General features: G+C 37.0%; 1 protein-coding gene across 2 annotated transcripts in view; it reads left to right on the top strand.

Moving 5' to 3' along the window:
• Positions 1 to 18,868, top strand: part of ADAM7 (ADAM metallopeptidase domain 7) — a 70,179-nt gene that overhangs the window by 15,480 nt on the left and 35,831 nt on the right. For both annotated transcript variants that reach the window (XM_045456846.1, XM_045456835.1), the window contains exons 4-8: positions 3,418 to 3,496; positions 5,047 to 5,123; positions 6,336 to 6,528; positions 8,614 to 8,667; positions 14,090 to 14,161. In XM_045456846.1, coding sequence (XP_045312802.1) covers positions 3,418 to 3,496; positions 5,047 to 5,123; positions 6,336 to 6,528; positions 8,614 to 8,667; positions 14,090 to 14,161 — 475 coding nt within the window. The remainder of the gene's footprint in view (positions 1 to 3,417; positions 3,497 to 5,046; positions 5,124 to 6,335; positions 6,529 to 8,613; positions 8,668 to 14,089; positions 14,162 to 18,868) is intronic.

Genomic DNA, 18,868 nt, shown 5'->3' with positions numbered 1-18,868 from the left:
GGATCTTTTCCAGGAATACAATACTGGCCCAATATTCTAAAATTAATCAACATAATTTACCATATTAACAATGGAAAGAAGAAAAAATCACATGATATTATTAATTGGCAGAGAAAAAAGCTTTTGCTAAAATACAACAATCATTTATGATTAAACATTTCAGAAAATTAGCAATATAACAGGATGTCCTTGACTTGATAGCGAGTATTTACAAAACCCTACAGCAATAGGATTATTATTGGTGAAAGACTGAATGTTTTCCTCCTAAAATCTGGAACCAGGCAAATATGTACACCCTCACTACTGTTAGTCAACATATTCCCAGGACATCTAGTCAGTTCAACTCAGAAACAAAAGGAAATAAAAGGCATAGAGATTGGAAAGGTAGAAGGAAAAAAAAAGTCCTTACTTGCAGGTGACATACAGTGGTTGGCATAGAAAATTCTACAAAATCTAACAAACAGGCTAACCAAACACCAAACAAAAAACATCTTCTGGGCGTAATACGTGCATTCAGCAAAGTCACAGAATATTGCATCATAAAAATATCAATTGTATTTAAACACTCACCATGAACATGTGGAAACTGAAGTTTAAACTGTAACACCATTTGCAACTGTTCAAAAAGAAATAAAACTGTTACAAATCAGAGAACTAAATACAAAGCTTGTTCACTGAAAACTACAAGATTCTGATGAAAATCATCAAAAAGATGTAAATAGGTGGGGTCTTATTTTGTATTACTATATTGGAAGACCACATGGGAAAGATGTTAATTTCTCCAGTGGATATATAGGGTTATCACAATTCCCATTGAAATTACTGCAAGACTTTTTATAAATATAGACAAGATTATTCCAAAACTTATAGGGGAAGACAAAGGAACTAGAGTAGCTGAAAGAAATCTGAAAAAAGAAAAAAATAACAGGAGTAATCACTTTGAGAGCTATTATATAGAGAGTCAGACTGTCAGGACAATAGACAGAGAAATCAGTGGCATCAAATAGAAATCTCAGAAATAGTTCCACCCTAGTAAAGCCAACTCTTTTTTGACAAAGTTTGTAAAGCAAATCAATGGAGGAAGTAGAATCTCTTCAGCAAAAGGTCCTGAAACTATCCAGCAAAAAAATACAAAAAAAAAAAGAAACTCATCCTAAATCTCAATGCTTTTACCAAATTCATGTCAAAATTAACTCAAAATAGATCATGGGTGTCAGTGTAGAATGCAAAGCTATAATACATTTAGATAAAACAGCAAATACCTTAAGATCTTGGGCTAAGGCAAAGAATTCTTCCACTTGACATCAGTTCATTTGACATGACTAATAAAAGACAAAGTTGATAAATTGGACTTCATTGAAATTGAAAATGCTTAACTCTACCAAAGTCTCATTATGGGGATGAAAAGACAAGCTGCAAATTGGGAGGAGACATTGGCAAACCGACAGAGGACTAGCGTCTGGAAAAATAAAGAGTTCTGAGAACTCAACAATAATAAAGTAAGCAATTCAATCAGAAAATAGGCGAAAGGTAGGAAGAGACATCTCACCAAAGACAATATACGCATGACAAATAAGCACTTGAGAGACGTGTGGCATCATTAATCATTCAAGAAATGCAAATGAAACTATAATGAAATATCATTTCATTCAATTGGAATGGCTAAGCCTAAAACAATAATTACATTGCCAGAAAGCTGGCAAAGGATATAAGGAATACTGGATCATTAATACATTGCTGACGGGAATATTAAACAATATAACACTCTGGAAAACAATTTGGCCATTTAAAAAAAGAACAAACATGCAACCTCCCTCAGGGGAAGCAATTGTACTCCTGGGATCAGTGAGAGAGATGAGAGGTCATTTTCTGGTGGAATAGTTCTGTATCTTGATTGCAGTGGTGCAAATTACACCTATGATAAAATGCCACATGAACACAAACATGCAATAGACTAATGTGTATTTCTGGTTTTGTTATTGTACTATAATTATGTGAGATGTAACTACTGGGGAAATTGAGGGAGGTGTGCATAGACATCAGATTCTGCTACGCTATCTCTGTAACTACCTATGAGTCTATAATTATTTCAAAATAAAATTTAAAAAAATGAGATATGAGTACTTTGAATTCATACATCGGAAAAACGTGGGATCCTCTGCTTTCTAAGAAAATAAAATTTTTGAATATAGTTTTGGGGAAAGAAAAGGGATGCCCACGATGATTCAGCCCATTAAAATGTACATTCTGGTTGCACGCTGAACATACAATCCTACCTTTTGGGAGTTACTGAGAATGAGGCAGGTTGTGTTCACGAAGCATGGACATAAAGGGAAATCTACCGACTCTGCTCGAGTAGGGCAAATTGTGACTGTTCTGCCAGCTCTTTGAGGAAGGGTGAGTAACAATGCACAGGTGGGTATGTTTAAGTTAAGTTAAATATTTTCTTTATTGTGTTTTGTAACTATCTGTTTTCAAATTCATGAGATAACAAAGTAAGATTGTTGGGTAAACAGCTATGTCGAGAAGATGATGTCAATTTTAATAATGAACGTGTTTATGCCTCTACAAACTACACAAATGTTTGTTTTTCACGTTCATATAAGATAGTGTACATATTACCTCTCCAAAGTGATTTTGAGCTTGTTCTATTCAGTCAAACCCAAGTGATGGTTCTGATACTAGGGCTTTCTCTACCCCGTCACCATTTCCTCTCTAAGAGAGCCAATATTCCACTTTTCTTCTTGGGGCCTCGTAAATCTTAAAATAGAATGGCTATTATCCACATAGGGTAATTCAGATAGAACTAAGTAAATGACAGAACGGTGTAAGAAGAATCCAACGATTCCCTATGTACTTCTGTCGCATCCATGTACTGAGAGAGTTGAGATATACGACCTTAGTTCTTGGTCTGAGGATACCCATGGGATTTGTTACAGGGCATGTGGGAAAGTAGAATCATTCTACTGATTACTCAGAATGCCATCCCTTAACTTGTGCAGAGAAAAAAACAAACTATAAAGAATTACATGAAGGGGAACCTGAGTGGCTCAGTTGGTTGAACATCTGACTCTTAATTTGGCTCAGGTCATGATCTCAGGGTTCGTGGGTTCGGGCCCCACATGGGGCTCTGTCCTGACAGTAGGGAGCCTGCTTGGGATTCTCTTTCTCCCTCTCTCTCTGCCACTCCCTGCCTTTGTCTCAAAATAAACAAATTAACCTAAAACAAGAAGAGTTACATGAAGATATTAGCAGAGGTTGTCTCTCTGTAGCAAGTTTCTGCTTATGTGTTTTTAGCATGAGAGGAACGAGCTGAGATTTGGAAACAGCCTCAAGGCTTCTCTTCCCCATAATTGGTTTTATCTGCTATCTTTGTAAACTGACTAAATCTCACTACCTCTCTGCCCTCTTTTCCAGGGAGTTCCTAGCCTCAAATTACAGTGAAACCTACTACTCTATAAAAGGAGAGGCCGTCACCAGCTACCCTTCCACTACGGTATCTTATGGAACCTTCCCTTGTCTTCTGAAATTTTCTCATGGGATTTTGAAACGCAATCCAGCTGTATAGGCAGCTTCTGAAAATGTTATGTCAGAGGCGAATCTTACATTGAATACTGTCACGAATCATTCTAGAATAGAAAACATGACCCTTCAAACTCTAAAGGAGGCCGACTACTGTCTCACAAGCAGATTGATGACTGTTAATGTATTTTTTCTTAACTAAACTGACTTCTGTGTACCCCAAATGGTGTTAAGTCTGGAGAAAGGGTAAAGCAGGAACCCAAGAGGTAGAAGGCACCCTGATTGAGATTGTCATCGGGCTAAAGGGATAAAAACTAACGACATGAAACTATTTTAAAACCTCCATCTAATTGACCCTTATGTGAGTCCTTATTCCCCGGCCTAGGCCTTCTGCTGCACCAACATTGCGGTCTCTCCTTCATTCTCCAAATGAATTTTTGTTCATTTATCATCAATAATATTCCAGTGGATACAGGTTCTATTTTTACGGCCTTCCTTCCCTTTCCATGCCCTCTGTAGCCTTCTAACCGAAGATGACATTATTCCTTTTCACCAAAAGTATACTTTCTAAAAACTTATTTCCTGGTTAAGGCATGTGTCAATCATGGAATGTAAACCTTCAGGCAATCTTTGTAAAATAGAAATGGAAGAAAACTGGGCAACATGCTTTTATGCAGGGGGTGGCTGTTGGCCTAAGAGGGGCTGCGATCACACGGGGAGTGTCACTCATGGACAAAATGGACAAAATGGAAAAGGTGATTACCTGTTGGAACCATTACAGGCAGAGCACCACGCAGGGAGTGACAGGGATACCAACTTGACTGAAGCAAGGCCGCAGGAGGAAAGGGCTTGAGGGGACCTGGCTGGAGAGCGAAACCTAATTTTAGCAATCATCAACAACATTGGCATGGGGCGCTTGGGTGACTCGGTCCGTTAGGGGTCCAACTCTTGATTTTGACTCAGGTCATAATCTCACAATTTCGTGAGTTTGAGCCCTGCATGGGTTCTGTGCTGATGGTGCAGAGCCTGCTTGAGATTCTCCCGCCTTCTCTACCCCTCCCTCACTCGCACCGTCTCTGTCTCTCTCAAAATAAATAAATGAACTTAAAGAAAAAATTTTTTTTTAAAAATTGGATTGATTTCATAGGCAACTGGGGAAAAATTATAATAACACGAGAAGGGTAGTTTGGTAGACATTTTAGGGTGGATGAAAGGAGAAATACTTCAATGGAAAAGGGTCACATTTCTGAGACTGGATTCATCAACTAATACACTCCTAAATCTGTGAGGAAAGAATCCACATCCTGCTTCATACAAAGTAATGATGCAATTAGAATAAAAGGATTCTGAAGGAGTTCAAAATTTTCCAAATGACAGAGTGCAATGAGCGAATACATGAAGGAGCATGGGTGTAATCTGGGAGAATGCAATGCTGATATATTGTGAACGTCAAATAGGTGTATAGTGATATCTATGCAATATGAGCATATGTATTTATAGCAATAGTCTCTTCATCTATTTCAGGATCACTGTTTTTACCAAGGATCCATCCTACATGAATTTGATTCTTCTGCCAGTATCAGCACATGCAATGGTCTGAGGTATTGCACGGTTCTCTATTTGGTTTATAAGTTTGCTTAAGGCATTTTCAGAGACATTTGCTTTTCATCTTTCAAACAGCCTTATAAATAGAAAAAATCAGGGGAAAAAGCTACTGCATATTTTCAGCATGAGTAGCCCTTCTAGCCCATCACTGATGTCCATTTCTGACAAAAAGATGTCTCATGCACAGCCCTAAGCAAGGCAAATTTTTTGTCAAGGGATTCAGAGACTGCTGGGAATAATCTAGCCTGTCCTCTCATGTCAGAGACACTGAAATCAGAGACTAGCCTCTGAACATTCAATTTGCTGGTGATAGAACTCTATGGAAAAACCAGGTCTCCTGACTTCTAGTCCTGTGAATTCCCACCACAGCACAACACTTCATAGCTTTTTGCTCTTCAGGAGTTTAGAGTCTTTAGAAATCAAAAAAGCCAGAAGTATCGTCTGTATCAGTTCCTTATAGATCTTGGGCTCAAGGATTAAAGAGGAAATGTGGGGTAGCAGGGTAGGAGAACAAGACATTTCCGCCTTCATTTATGAGTACTTTACTGAAGTAGATCCCAATATGTTCAAGAGTAAAGACTCTTTTAATGACAAAATTGCCATGTAATAGTATTTGTGCTTTCATATAGTTACTCTACAATTAAAGCATGATGGACATAAAAATTCACAAAATATTTGTGAGAACTCTGAGATTTCATTTTTTTTTTTTTTTCTAAATTTTTTTTTCAACGTTTATTTATTTTTGGGACAGAGAGAGACAGAGCATGAACGGGGGAGGGGCAGAGAGAGAGGGAGACACAGAATCGGAAACAGGCTCCAGGCTCTGAGCCATCAGCCCAGAGCCTGACGCGGGGCTCGAACTCACGGACCGCGAGATCGCGACCTGGCTGAAGTCGGACGCTTAACCGACTGCGCCACCCAGGCGCCCCAGAGAACTCTGAGATTTCAAAGTAGAGATCGGGCTGGTAAGCTTCTGAAAACCTAGAGGAGTGGATTCTTACGCATGTTATTGATTCAAAGGCCACATATCACCTCACCTTTTTATCACTCAGAATATGTGTGCAGCCACATGCTCATGAGGCCTTGGTCTTATAGTTTCCTTTCTTAGCTAAGGAAAGTCAATAAAATGGAACAGAGAAATATGGTGAGAAATAAAGTAGTAAAATGGTATAGATCTTGAATATACATCATATTTCCATTTTCTGTAGGGGATTCTTCAGGGTATATAACCAAAGGTACCTCATCGAACCAGTGAAATATTCAGATGAGGGACAACATTTTGTGTTCAGATATAATCCAAAGGCACAGTTCGCTGCCAATTATTCTTGTACAGAACTCAATTTTACCAGGACAACTGATCCGAAGGATGCTATTAAAATCGTGGAAGACCTCAAAACAGAAGTAAGTGCCTTTTTGAAAAAAATCATCTTAATGTCAGGATAAGCACCTCTTATTTCCTTTCTGATCTCAAAGGAGAGAAATGAGCACAACTAGTGAAATATACATGCCACCTGAGTCTGACTCTTCGTTGTTTGAAATCTAAAATGTCAAACTTTTTATCAACATAGAAAATGTCCGTTACCTACAGCAAATCTCAGATTGTCCCATCAGTTTTAAGGAACGGGGATTTTTGCAACCCTACATGTGATTTATACCATCAGGGCTACAAGTGGTTGGAAAGAATGAAATTTGCAATGTCTTAAAACCTCTACGAGCTATTGTTTCCCCTTGTCGTCACTGCCATCAATTTGTTGGGAGAGGGGGGATTTGCTGACGATAAGTCAAGGTCTGCCCCTTTCATCAGGCCAAATATTCTAATTATTAATTATTAAGGACAATTAAGAGTAATCGCAAGTTCAATTTCTGGCAGATGATTGCGCTATGAGAGTCCTATGTGTTTTAGGCTTTCTTGTATGACTAGTTCATATCACCTCAAATCCTCACGAGGCGTTAGCCTTTAAAGATCCATGAGTGCCCATCTGCTTCACATATCCATGGTCCAGATTGTGTCTGAAACTTACTAGGTGCCTAACTGATGTTTTTTTTTTTTAATTTTTTTTTTTAACGTTTATTTATTTTTGAGACAGAGAGAGACAGAGCATGAACGGGGGAGGGGCAGAGAGAGAGGGAGACACAGAACCGGAAGCAGGCTCCAGGCTCTGGGCCATCAGCCCAGAGCCCGACGCGGGGCTCGAACTCACGGACCGCGAGATGGTGACCTGAGCTGAAGTCGGACGCTTAACCGACTGAGCCACCGAGGCGCCCCCTAACTGATGTTTTTGATGGACTCAATCAATTAATAAATGATCACTAAAAAAAAGTTCCCCCCAAAATGACTCAGTTAGATCTTTGAACAATACGCCTCTGGTTTATTACTCGGAGAATATGCATGTACCTCAATAGATGACATTGAAAGCTGAAGACAGAATTTTCTGGTATTGTTGATTTATAAAAAATAAGGATCTGTTATTAGCAACCTTTATACATTTCTTTGGAATTGAGACTACCACAAAGTAGGGGATTGAGAGACAGGAGAGGAGTAGAAGGAATACAGTCAGTCCTTTTAGCCAGTCCCACGATTTGCTCTCCACTCTTGATGAGTTGAGTCCTTTTTATACGAGCTATTTAGTAAGCATTTACTTTATAAATGAAAAAAAAAATTAAAACTGTATTCATGATTCTTTATTTATAACTCTTCTATTTATTTATTTAGAGTATAGCTGACAATGTTATATCAGGCTCAGGTGTACAACCTAGTGATTGAACATCTCCATACATCATGCTACACTCACCACAGGTGTTGCTACCCTCTGTCACCATGCAACGATACCGCAATGCCATTGACTATATTCCCTAGTTCCATGACTTATTCATTCCATGACTGGAAGCCTGTGTCTCCCACGCCCCTTCACCTATTTTGCTTCCTACACCCTCCTTCCCTATGACAACCATCAGTTTGATCTCTGTATTTATAGGTCTGATTCTGGTTTAACTTGTTTGTTTATTCGTTTATTTTGAATTTTAGATTCCACACCTAAGTGAAATGTTATTTGTCTTCCTCAGTCTGACTTATTTCACTTAGCATAATACCTTCTGGATTGATTCATACCGTTGTAAATGGCAAGATCGTATCCTTTCTTATGGCTGCATAATATCAGTGTGTGCGTGTGTGTGTTCGTGTGTGTGTGCCACATCTTCTTTACCCTTTCATCTACCAATAGCCACTTAGGATGCTTCCATATCTTGGCCATTGTAAATAATGCTGCAATAAATACAACTTATGTTACCTGAAAGACGATCTGATGTAAAGGGCCACATGTTTTAATAATATATGGGGCTTTCTTTAGATAAATTCCTGGAGTTATTAGTTATACTCCTCTTCCTCACCTTCCTGTATCAATAATACTAACATTTCTTACCATGAAAATTTTAACGTCAAATGAGAAACATTGACCATACTCTATTAAATTTTTCATAAATTTCCAGAACACCCACAAAGAAAAGTATGTGGAACTGTTCATTGTTGCTGATGATAACGTGGTAAGTTTTCAGATGAATATTTGCTCCTCATTCATACGTATAAAACTATAGTGATCCTAAAAAAGAGAAAAAAATATTTTAATCGGAATTCCATTTTGGGCTCAATGTTGTTTTTAGCTTCCCCAAACAGATTTATATAAGAGATGACAAGGTCCTTTGGCAGTATAGAAGACTAAGCCAAAATAGAATTCTCCTCCTTTTACTGAGCATATGGAAATGATGAACAACATACACAAAATTGAAAAAATGTGCACAATCTATAGTTGAGCTCAGAAGAAAACACAGAAAATCTCCAAGTCCTAAAAATGAGAAGAGAATCTCTTGTCAGAGCAGTAAGTAAAAATCACAGGCTTGGTGACATATAGTATATAGAATATATTGAATAATGCCCAGAGCCATGATGAGCTGCCCCATCTCTGAAAAGGGAACCAGAGAATGTCTCCCTACTGAAACTGCAAAGAGAAAAGGAGTATTCTGTTTGTTTGTAGCAATAGGAAGGGAATATATTATGCACAGGAAAGCAAAAATGTTAAACACGTGTCATATAATGATATGGAGCGTGATATATTTTTCTTTAGGTACAGAAATGCCAAGCAAAGCTTTTAATGTAAAACTTGATTAGACACTTGATAAACTGTTACAGCTCAAGTCAAAAAATGTTCTATGAAGACAGTTTCATAATCTAAGATGAAACTAATCACATGAGGAAGAGTCAACTAACATAATGGGAAGGAGAATAAGCTCTCCAAGAACTGTAAACCAGCCACTGATATTTCAGATTATATACCTAACAATAGAGTCAAAAAAGATGTGCAACAAAAAATAACAGAGTTACAGGCAGAGTAAGTTTTTTTCAGTTCCTCTCTATCAGGAAATTTTAAGTAAAGTAGGAAAAAATTCAACACAAGTAGAAAAGATCTGAGTCACATAAATATCGTTTTGATATAATCAATTGGTAGAATCTCCAAAACACACAAAATAGACAATCTATAATCTTTTCAAATGCAAATAAAATACTTCCAAAAATTAAACTGGTATTTGACCACAAAGAAAGTAAAAAGAAATAGAAAAAAAAAATAGATATATAATAAAGAGCACCCTTTTGTTTTTAAACCACAACCAAATTGGAAGTTATAACAAAAATTGATACATTAAGCCACTAAATGATCATTGGTTTGGAAACTAAAGCAAAATACATTTCCAAATATTAACTGACTGAAGAAGTCAAATCTGAAATTATGAAACATGTATAACAGCAAAAAGAAAAGACTGGTGTAGAGAAAACTTTAGATGCGGGAGGCGTAGCAGTATTTGGAAGGATATTTGTAGTCTTAGACATTTCTATGAAAGAGAAAGAAAAATTTAATGAACTAAGAGTCTAACTGGAAAAGTTATAAAATGAAGCAGAATAAATCAAAAAAGGATAGAAAGGAGAAAAACATCTTAACAATGCATGACATTAATAAAAGACATGAGTCAAAAAGAAGCAATTGGTAGATCAACAAAGCCAAATGCTCATTCCTCGAATAGATTGGTAAAATAGAGAAATCTCTGACAACAATTATTAAAAAAAATAAAAGTACAAATAAAATTAGAAGTAAAAGGAAGCATAACTATAAATATAGTACAGGTTACACGTCAATAAAAAATATACGTACGACCTGTGCCAATACAGTTATGAGCAGAGGCGTGCAGTAAAGTGTTACCAAGCTGACTTGAGAAGAAATAGTAAACCCAAAAAAGATTGTAACGAATTTTAAAAATTAAATAAGCAGTCCACAGTCTCTTAACAAATGAAGACACTAGGCTCACATGCATTTAAACACAAACTTTGCCGAAATTTGCTTTAACAGATAATATCTCTTACAAACAAATTTGAAGAATAAGCAAAAGGAAAAATTCTTCGCACATGTTATACAGTTATTATACCTTTCGCATTAGATATCTACTGCTGTGTAACAAACAACCCCAAGCTTAGTGTGGTTCGCTTGTATAGCAGTTCCACTGGGCTAGCTGGCTGGTGTAAAAATGACTTCAGACACTTGACTGATATGTAGTACAAGTATCAGTTGGCCACGTAAGCAGTAGGCTCGCCTGTGCTTCTCATATGATAGCTGGGCATCAAACTATCAAGAAAGAGGCCAGGCTTCAGTATGTAAGACTTTTTAAGCTCCTGCTTGTACAACAATTATTAGTTAATGTCTCCTTAGCCAAACTAAGCCATGGAGTCAAGCCTAGAATCGATGTTGGAGGGAAATACACAAGGGTGTGGATATCTGGAAGAGGGATTTCTTAAGGATCATTACTGTAACGATCTATGATGACTTTGATAACAAATCCAGACAGGAAAGTAAAATTGTAAGATGATTTCACTTACCAAAACAACTGCAAAATCCTAAAAAATAGTTGCAAACCCGGTCCTTGCACAGATGCAAAGAAAGTTTACATGGCAATGGTTTATCCCAGGAATGAAATCATCTCAAATATTTCTGATAAAACTCTTAGCAAGTGAAAGATGGAAGAAAATAAAGAACATTTACCGAAATCGTTCTATCCTGTATAAATATTAAACTTAAACTGTAACGTTGGAGGTTTTTTCCTCCAAAAGTGAGAATAAGATACATTTATTTTCACTGTCAATAAATTTTATTTTAACATATTCACTGAAATTTTTAGTCACCATAATAAAACAAAATAAATGGGATCTGTGTTAGTTTAAAAGAAAGACACAACATTATTGCATATTTTTAAAAATGAGGAGAAACTACAATTGTCAATTTTATAAAAAAAAAAAAGAAGTGGGTAAGATTTGGGCACTAGATAGGCTTACTTTAACATGTTTATGAGAACGTGTTAACTCACTTTTAAAAGAGTGCTAAAATAATTTCTTTGCTCTTAACAATAAGTTATTAGTAAAAAGTAAGAACAATTTATTAAATTTAATATTTTACCCCAGGTACCAGGCAAATATTTGCTTGATATGATTTAGGGGCATTAAACTGGGCATAACTCTCACATAGGCTGCCTTAATATTTAAGTTTTTTTAAAGAGAAGTTCCTATAGGGGCGCCTGGGTGGCGCAGTCGGTTAAGCGTCCGACTTCAGCCAGGTCACGATCTCGCGGTCCGTGAGTTCGAGCCCCGCGTCGGGCTCTGGGCTGATGGCTCAGAGCCTGGAGCCTGTTTCCGATTCTGTGTCTCCCTCTCTCTCTGCCCCTCCCCCGTTCATGCTCTGTCTCTCTCTGTCCCCCAAAAAATAAATAAACGTTGAAAAAAAAAAAAAAAAAAGAGAGAAGTTCCTATAGTAAATCATTCATTTTCATTTAACAAATAGTTAATGAGCATTTAACATGCTAGATGCTGAGTGTTAAATGTATATATTTATAATTATATGAGTAATATATTCATACATACATACATGTATATGTTAGCTGATTATAAAGGGCAACAGCAAGAACAACGTAGAGTTATTGTATTCTGGTAAGACAGAATAGAAAAACAAAGGCAGCTTTTGGAAAACATGTTGAGGAGTTTACATATCTTGAAGACGATGTGATGAATTTTAAGCAGGTGAGTAAGGATATGGATGTATACAACCAGACCCAGCAAGTTGAAAGGATAAGTAGAACACAGGTGTCTAGATACTGGGGAAGACTAACCATTAATAAAGCCTTGGCAATAAGGATGCAAAGACTCTGTACGCATTTGTCTTCCTTACCCCCATCGGTGGAAGTCACTGATTGATAAAGTACCCTATCCCTATGATCTCTAAGATACTCTCAGAATCCTTCTTTCTTGGGGGTTCTGGGTGACTCGGTCAGTTAAGTGTCTGACTCTTGGTTTGGGCTAAGGTCGTGATCTCATGGTTCATGAGTTTGAGCCCCCCATCAGGCTTTGTGCTGACAACACGGAGCCTCCTTGGGAGTCTCTCTCTCTCTCTCTCTCTCTCTCTCTCTCCCCCGCCTCCCCTGTTCACTCTCTTTGTCACTCTCTCAAAATAAATGAATAAACATTTTAAAAAAATAGAAAGATTAAAAAAATTTTTAAGTGTATTTATTTATTTTGTGAGAGAACGTGAAAGCATGAGCTGGGGATGGGCAGAGGGAGAGGGAGAGAGAGAATCCCAAGCAGACTCCATGCGGCCCGCCCACAGCCCGACTCAGTGTTTGATCTCATGAACCTTGAGATCACGACCCGAGCCAAAATCAAGAGTCCAACACGTAGCCAACTGAGCCACCCAGGTACCCCAGTCTCAGGGTCTTTCTCAACCGTATTTTAGGCAAGCTCTACCAACTGGTCACCAAGAATTCTGGTGTGAAACCATATTTGCCATCCAGAATTTAAGGGAATGGTGGAAAAAAGGAACCTCTGTACAATGAAACACTAGGAGTGATAGGGTATTGGACACAAAGGTGATAAGAAATTTCTTGAAAGATAAAATGGTCAATATTAAAGGTAGATGAGATGACTAGGAAGATGAGGAAAAGGTGTTCAATGGACTGGATAAGCAGGAGGACATTTATGTGCCTGTCAAGAAGAGTTTCCGTGGAATAGAGGCAGTTAAACTAATGAGTAGTGGGTTGAGGAATGAATGAGAGATAAGTGAAGAGAGTCTAACGTTATATCTTTGAGGTATTTAGGTATGTGAGACAACAGGAGAGCAATGGAATAGTAAATAGAGGATATTTGTAGGATTCAGAAAAGCCATATTTCTTTTTATTCTTATTATGAAACAAGCTTGATCATTTGCATTTATCCCTACAGGATACTTTTGTTATTATAAAGTATATTTTATCAGGTCTAAGTCGATAATGCCAACAACAAGGTCCACAAATGGGGAGTCCATTTCTTAGAAAGGAACAAAAGACAGAATAGGCTGGAGCAGGAAGGTCCGCTTTGTTTTCTCAGCCTTTCCCTGGAGAGAAGGGGTGTCACAGGTTCCTGCCCCTCTCCATCACATCTCTGTCTCCAGGGTGGTCTTTGATTACATTCCGTAGTTTGTTACTACCATGGATACAGAAGGGTTGATAAAGTTTCCGGGTTTTTTTGCAATATAAGGATTTCTGTGACACTTTAATAAGTTTTGCTTCATCAGCATGATAAATATGGACTCTAAAGAACACTTATCAGTTGGTTTAATAAATCAACGTAATGCAATATGTTGTGATGTGAAAAGGGAACAAGGTTATGAAGAAAATCTTAAAAGTAGTGCTAAGCTGAAGCATGTCTTTAGAAACTGCTGTATGTAGTGATTTCATATCAAAAATGTAATTCTGCATAAATTGCCACGATTTTTAGCTGACCAGAAAGAATACCAATAAGTTCCCCCCCCCCACCCTGGAAATATCTCACAGTGGGTGAAGTATTTTGTTGAGTTTATATCATCTGTTATTAATGAATGTTGATCTGATGTTTTATTTCCAGTGTCGCAGGAATAATCATCCTCACAGTAAAATAAGGAATCGAATTTGGGGAATGGTCAATTTTGTCAACATGGTAAGATCTGATAACATTTGAATCAATCTAAGAATACAAATGGAAAATATCTTTTAGGGTAGATATCTCCTGGGTTTTGTGGTAAGCTCAGTATTGAGACGGCCCAAAACACAGAAATTCACTGCATAGACTAATGAACCAAAATCCATTGAAAACTGTAAGGCAATAAAGGAAACACAGCTCCGAGATTTTGGGTTTTGAAGTGAATGACATTTAACATCTAAATAAATTTCAAATATCGGTTAGCAACCACAAAATTTATAAAGCAACATATAAAGACTTGAAAACTCATCATGCATAAATCAAATCCATTAATACATTTAAAATCACTGTTCCAGAACCTAGCACTGTTGGAGACCTTGTCCCCACTTCACCCTCAGCTTCAGGCCTTGGTTAAGAGCCAGAGCTGAAAGGTCTGCACTCACAATTCTTATCTCTCCTTCAGTAGTAATCTGTTTTTGTTGTTAATTCAGTGATCTCTAGCCTGGTTAGGGGACCCAGAGAGTTTTGTTACCCTGATCTATCCTGTTTTAGGAAAGCTCTGCCCATGGGGTCTTTGGGTAGATTATTCTCATCGTTTATGTTCTTCCTTCACTGGTAGGAGACCTAGAAGGCTCTGGCCTTAGGACAGCTTCCTGTCTGTCCTCCAGGGGCAGAAGGTTTTTGTTTGTTTTTCTGGTTTTTCTTTTCCCTTCTTTCAGTAACAATAGGTTTTCACTTGAGTTCTGGGAGAATAAAAAAAAAAAAAATGCCTCACCCTCAGCAATCGATATGCCATCCAGACAGATCATCAATAAAGACTGGATTTGAACAACACTATAGACCAAATGAAACCAACAGGTATATGCAGAATTTTTCACCCAAGAGCAACAGAATGCACCATTTCTTTTCCAGAGCAGAAGAGACATTTCATGATATATATTATAGAGTAGGCCACAAAGCAAATCTCAACAAATTCAAGAAGATGGAAATGATATCAAGTATCTTTTCCTGCCACAGTGGTATGAAACTAAAAAAGCAACGCCAGCCAGATTAATGGAAAATTTATAAATATGCAGAAATTTAAGAGCACATTCCTGAACAAGTGGACCAACAGATAAATGAAAGGCATAAGAAAAAAATGTTGGTACAAAAAATGAAAACAAAACCTATCAAAACGTATGAGATGCAACAAAAGGAGCTCTGGGAGGAAAGTTTATAGCTATAAATGCAAACATATATCAATTAAAAAGAAAATATCAACAAACAACTAACATTCTACCTTAAGGAACTGCAAAGAGAGCAAACTAAGCCCGTAGTGAGCACAAGGAAAGAAGGAACAATGAGATAAGAACAGGAAAAAAATTTTTTTTCTGAAGGTCACACAGCAGCTTAGTGCTTTTGTTTTTCTGGAGAACAAGAGTCTGGTAGGTTTAAAGATGTTCCCAAGTCAGCAGTTTCTGTCATCCTTCAAGCCTATCCCACCAAAGGAGGGGACCTCCAGTCTCCCATCCTGCCCTCCATGGTTTCATGGGCATGCAGAGGAGGCCTGTGGAGAAGATGCTGAGCATAGGTGTGAGATTCCTTATGCCTGTGTCTCTCAGAGGATCCCATACTCATTCTATCACATACTTGCCCTTTAGCAATTCCTTGAAAATGTCTGGTAAATTCTTCATATGTCTTGTATGGCGCTCAGCATGCTCTGCTGCTGGGAGATACTCCAGTACCATTTCTGCCTTAAAGAAGCAATCTTTCCCGAGATTTCAGGCATCATCTTACTTGCCCTGTTACCTCAGCTAACTTACGGTCCGATCTGATATGACTTTGTAGATTCTCTGGCTTTTTCTTTCTGTCAGGGTAGAAGCGATATTATTTCCAGTTTTGTACATCTGAGCCAGAAGTAGATTTTCTCTGAGCTTTAAGCCTATTTCTATGGCTATTAAAAACCCTCCCCATATTTTTCTAAAAGGGAGGAACAATGTAGTGTGAAATAGTTATATCTCATAGTCACCTATGTTTTTTTTCCTGTTTCTTTTTATTGATTGATTTTCTCCCTTTTCTCCATATCCATACCAGCACCTGTTGATGGCCATTCTAACAAGCATAAGATCATACCTCATCGTGATTTTAATTTGCATTATCCTAATGCCTAGTGATGTTCAACATGTTTTCAATGTACTTATTGGCCTTTCATGCATCTTTTTTGAAAAACATGTCTGTTTAGGTTCTTTGCCCATTTTTGAATTAGGTTATTTGTATTTTTTTTGCTATTGAGTTGATGGGTTGTTTAGGTGTGTTGGATATTAACCCCTTATCAGATATATGGCTTGTAAATATGTTTTCCCATTCCATCTTTTCACTTTTTTAATGGACTCTTTTGCTGTGTAGAAGCTTTGAGATGCAGTCCCATTTCTTATTTCTTATTTTATTGCTTGTGCTTTTAGGCGTCATATCCAAAAAATCATTACCAAGACCCATGCTAAGGAGCTTTAGTTTTGTTTTCTTCTAGGATCTTCATAGTAAGACTCAACATTTAAGTCTTTAATCCACTTTGAATTCATTTTTGTGAGTGGCATAAGTTACTGGTTCATCTTCATTCATTTATTTACACGTGAATACCCAATCATCTCAGCATCATACATTGAAGAGATAATGTTTTGTCCACTGAGTGTTCTTGGCTTCCTTATCAAATATTAGGTGACTGTATATGCCTCGGTTCATTTCTGGGCTCTTGATTCTGCTCCATTGGACTATTTGTCTCTTTATATGCTAGTCCCATACTGTTTTGATGACTTTAGATTTACATAAAACTTAACATCAGGAAGTGTGATGCTCCTGCTTTGTCTCTCTCAGGATTTTTTTTTCTTGGCTATTTGGGTGTTTTGTGGTTCTATATAAACTTTAGGAGTTTGTTTTCTACTTTCATAAAAACTGTCATTGGAATCTTGATAGGGATTGCTTTCAGTAGTATTTGCATTTTAACATTATTAATTCTTCCACTCAATGGACAGAGGATACCTTTGCATTTATTTGTGTCTTCTTTGATTTATTTTATCAACTTATACTTTTCAGCATACATATCTTACAGCATATCTTTCAGCTCCTTAGTTAACTTTATTCCTAAGTATTTTATTATTTTTGACGTTCATGTATGTGGGGGATAAATATTTTTATTTCTTTTCAGAAATTTCCCTGTTATTGTCTAGAAATGCTACCAAATGTCTGCCTGCTAATTTTGTATCCTACAACTGCACTAAATTCATTGAGTAGATCTTAACAATTTTGGGTTGTCTTTGGGATTTTTCTATAGATGAAATCATGGCTGCAAATGGGGACAATGTTACTTTCCTTACCAATTCTGATACCTTTGTTTCTTTTTATTGTCTGATTGCTGTAGCTAGAACTTCCAGTACTATGTTGAATAGGGTTGCTAAGAGTGGGTACTGGTTTTGTACTTGACCTTAGAAGAAATGCTTTTTCACCATTGAGCATGATGTTAGCTGTGCGCTTGTCATATATGGCTTTGATTATGTTGAGATATGTTCCACCTATGCCTAATTTGTTAAGAGGTTTTTTTTAATAATGAATAAAATGTTGAATTTTGTCAAGTTGAGATACGATTCTTATGATTCTTTTCTTTCATTTTATTAATGTAATATGTCACATTCATTGATTTGTTTATTTGAATGACACTTGCATCCCAGGGTAAATTCCACTTGACCATGTGACTGATCCTCTTAATGTGCTGCTGAATTCAATTTGGTGGTATTTTTTTGAGATTTTTTTTGCATTTATACTCATTAGGGATATTAGCCTGAAGTATTCTTTTCTAGTAGTATCCATTTCTGGTTTGGGTATCAAGGTGATGTTGGCCTTGTGAAATGAGTTTTGAGTGTTTCCTTCCCTTTGAGTTTTTTCTTTTTCTTTTTCTTTTTGGAAGAGTTTGAGAATTATTGGTATTAATTCTTTAAATGTTTGGTATATTTACACTATTGGGTCCTCGGGTTCATTAGGATAGTTTCGATTATTATTTCAATATCCATACTAGTAATTGGTCTATTTGGAGTTTCTATTTCTGTTGATTTGGTCTTGGTAAGTTGTATGTTTCCAATTTTTTGCTTTTCTCCTAGGTGTCATGTTTCTTGTCATATAGTTGTTCATAGCAGCCTCTTGTCCTTTAAATTTCTGTGATATCAGTTGTAACGCCCCCTTTTTCATTTATAATTTTGCTGGTTTAAGTCCTTTATGTTTTGCTTAGTCTAGCTAGGGTTTGTCCATTTTCTTCATCTTTTTAAAAAACTGACTCTTAGTTTGGTTAATCTTTTCCAATGTTTTCTGTTCTCTACTTCATTTATTTTTCCTATAATGTTTATCATTTCCTTTCTTCAGCTAAGTTTGGGCTCAGTTTTTATCGTTGTTGTTTTGGTTTGGTGTTTTTTAAATATGTATAGTTCCTCAGTGTGTAGAGTTAGGTTGTTTATCTGAGATCTTTCTTACCTCTTAATGTAGGCATTTATGGCTATGAACTTTCTTTTCTCTTAGAGCTGCTTTTGATGCATCCTATAAGTTTTTCATGTTGTGTTTCCATTTTCATTTCTCTCAAGAAATTCTTGTTTCCCCTTTAGTTTCTCCTTTGATCCATTGATTGTGTAGGAGAGTGTGCTTAATTTTCATGTATTCATGAATTTCCAGTTTTCCTCTTGTTATTGGTTTCTAGTTCCATACCTT

This window comes from Leopardus geoffroyi, chromosome B1 (genome assembly GCF_018350155.1).
Source record: "Leopardus geoffroyi isolate Oge1 chromosome B1, O.geoffroyi_Oge1_pat1.0, whole genome shotgun sequence".
Taxonomy (NCBI): Eukaryota; Metazoa; Chordata; class Mammalia; order Carnivora; family Felidae; genus Leopardus; species Leopardus geoffroyi.
This window is presented reverse-complemented; position numbering and strand designations above follow the sequence as displayed.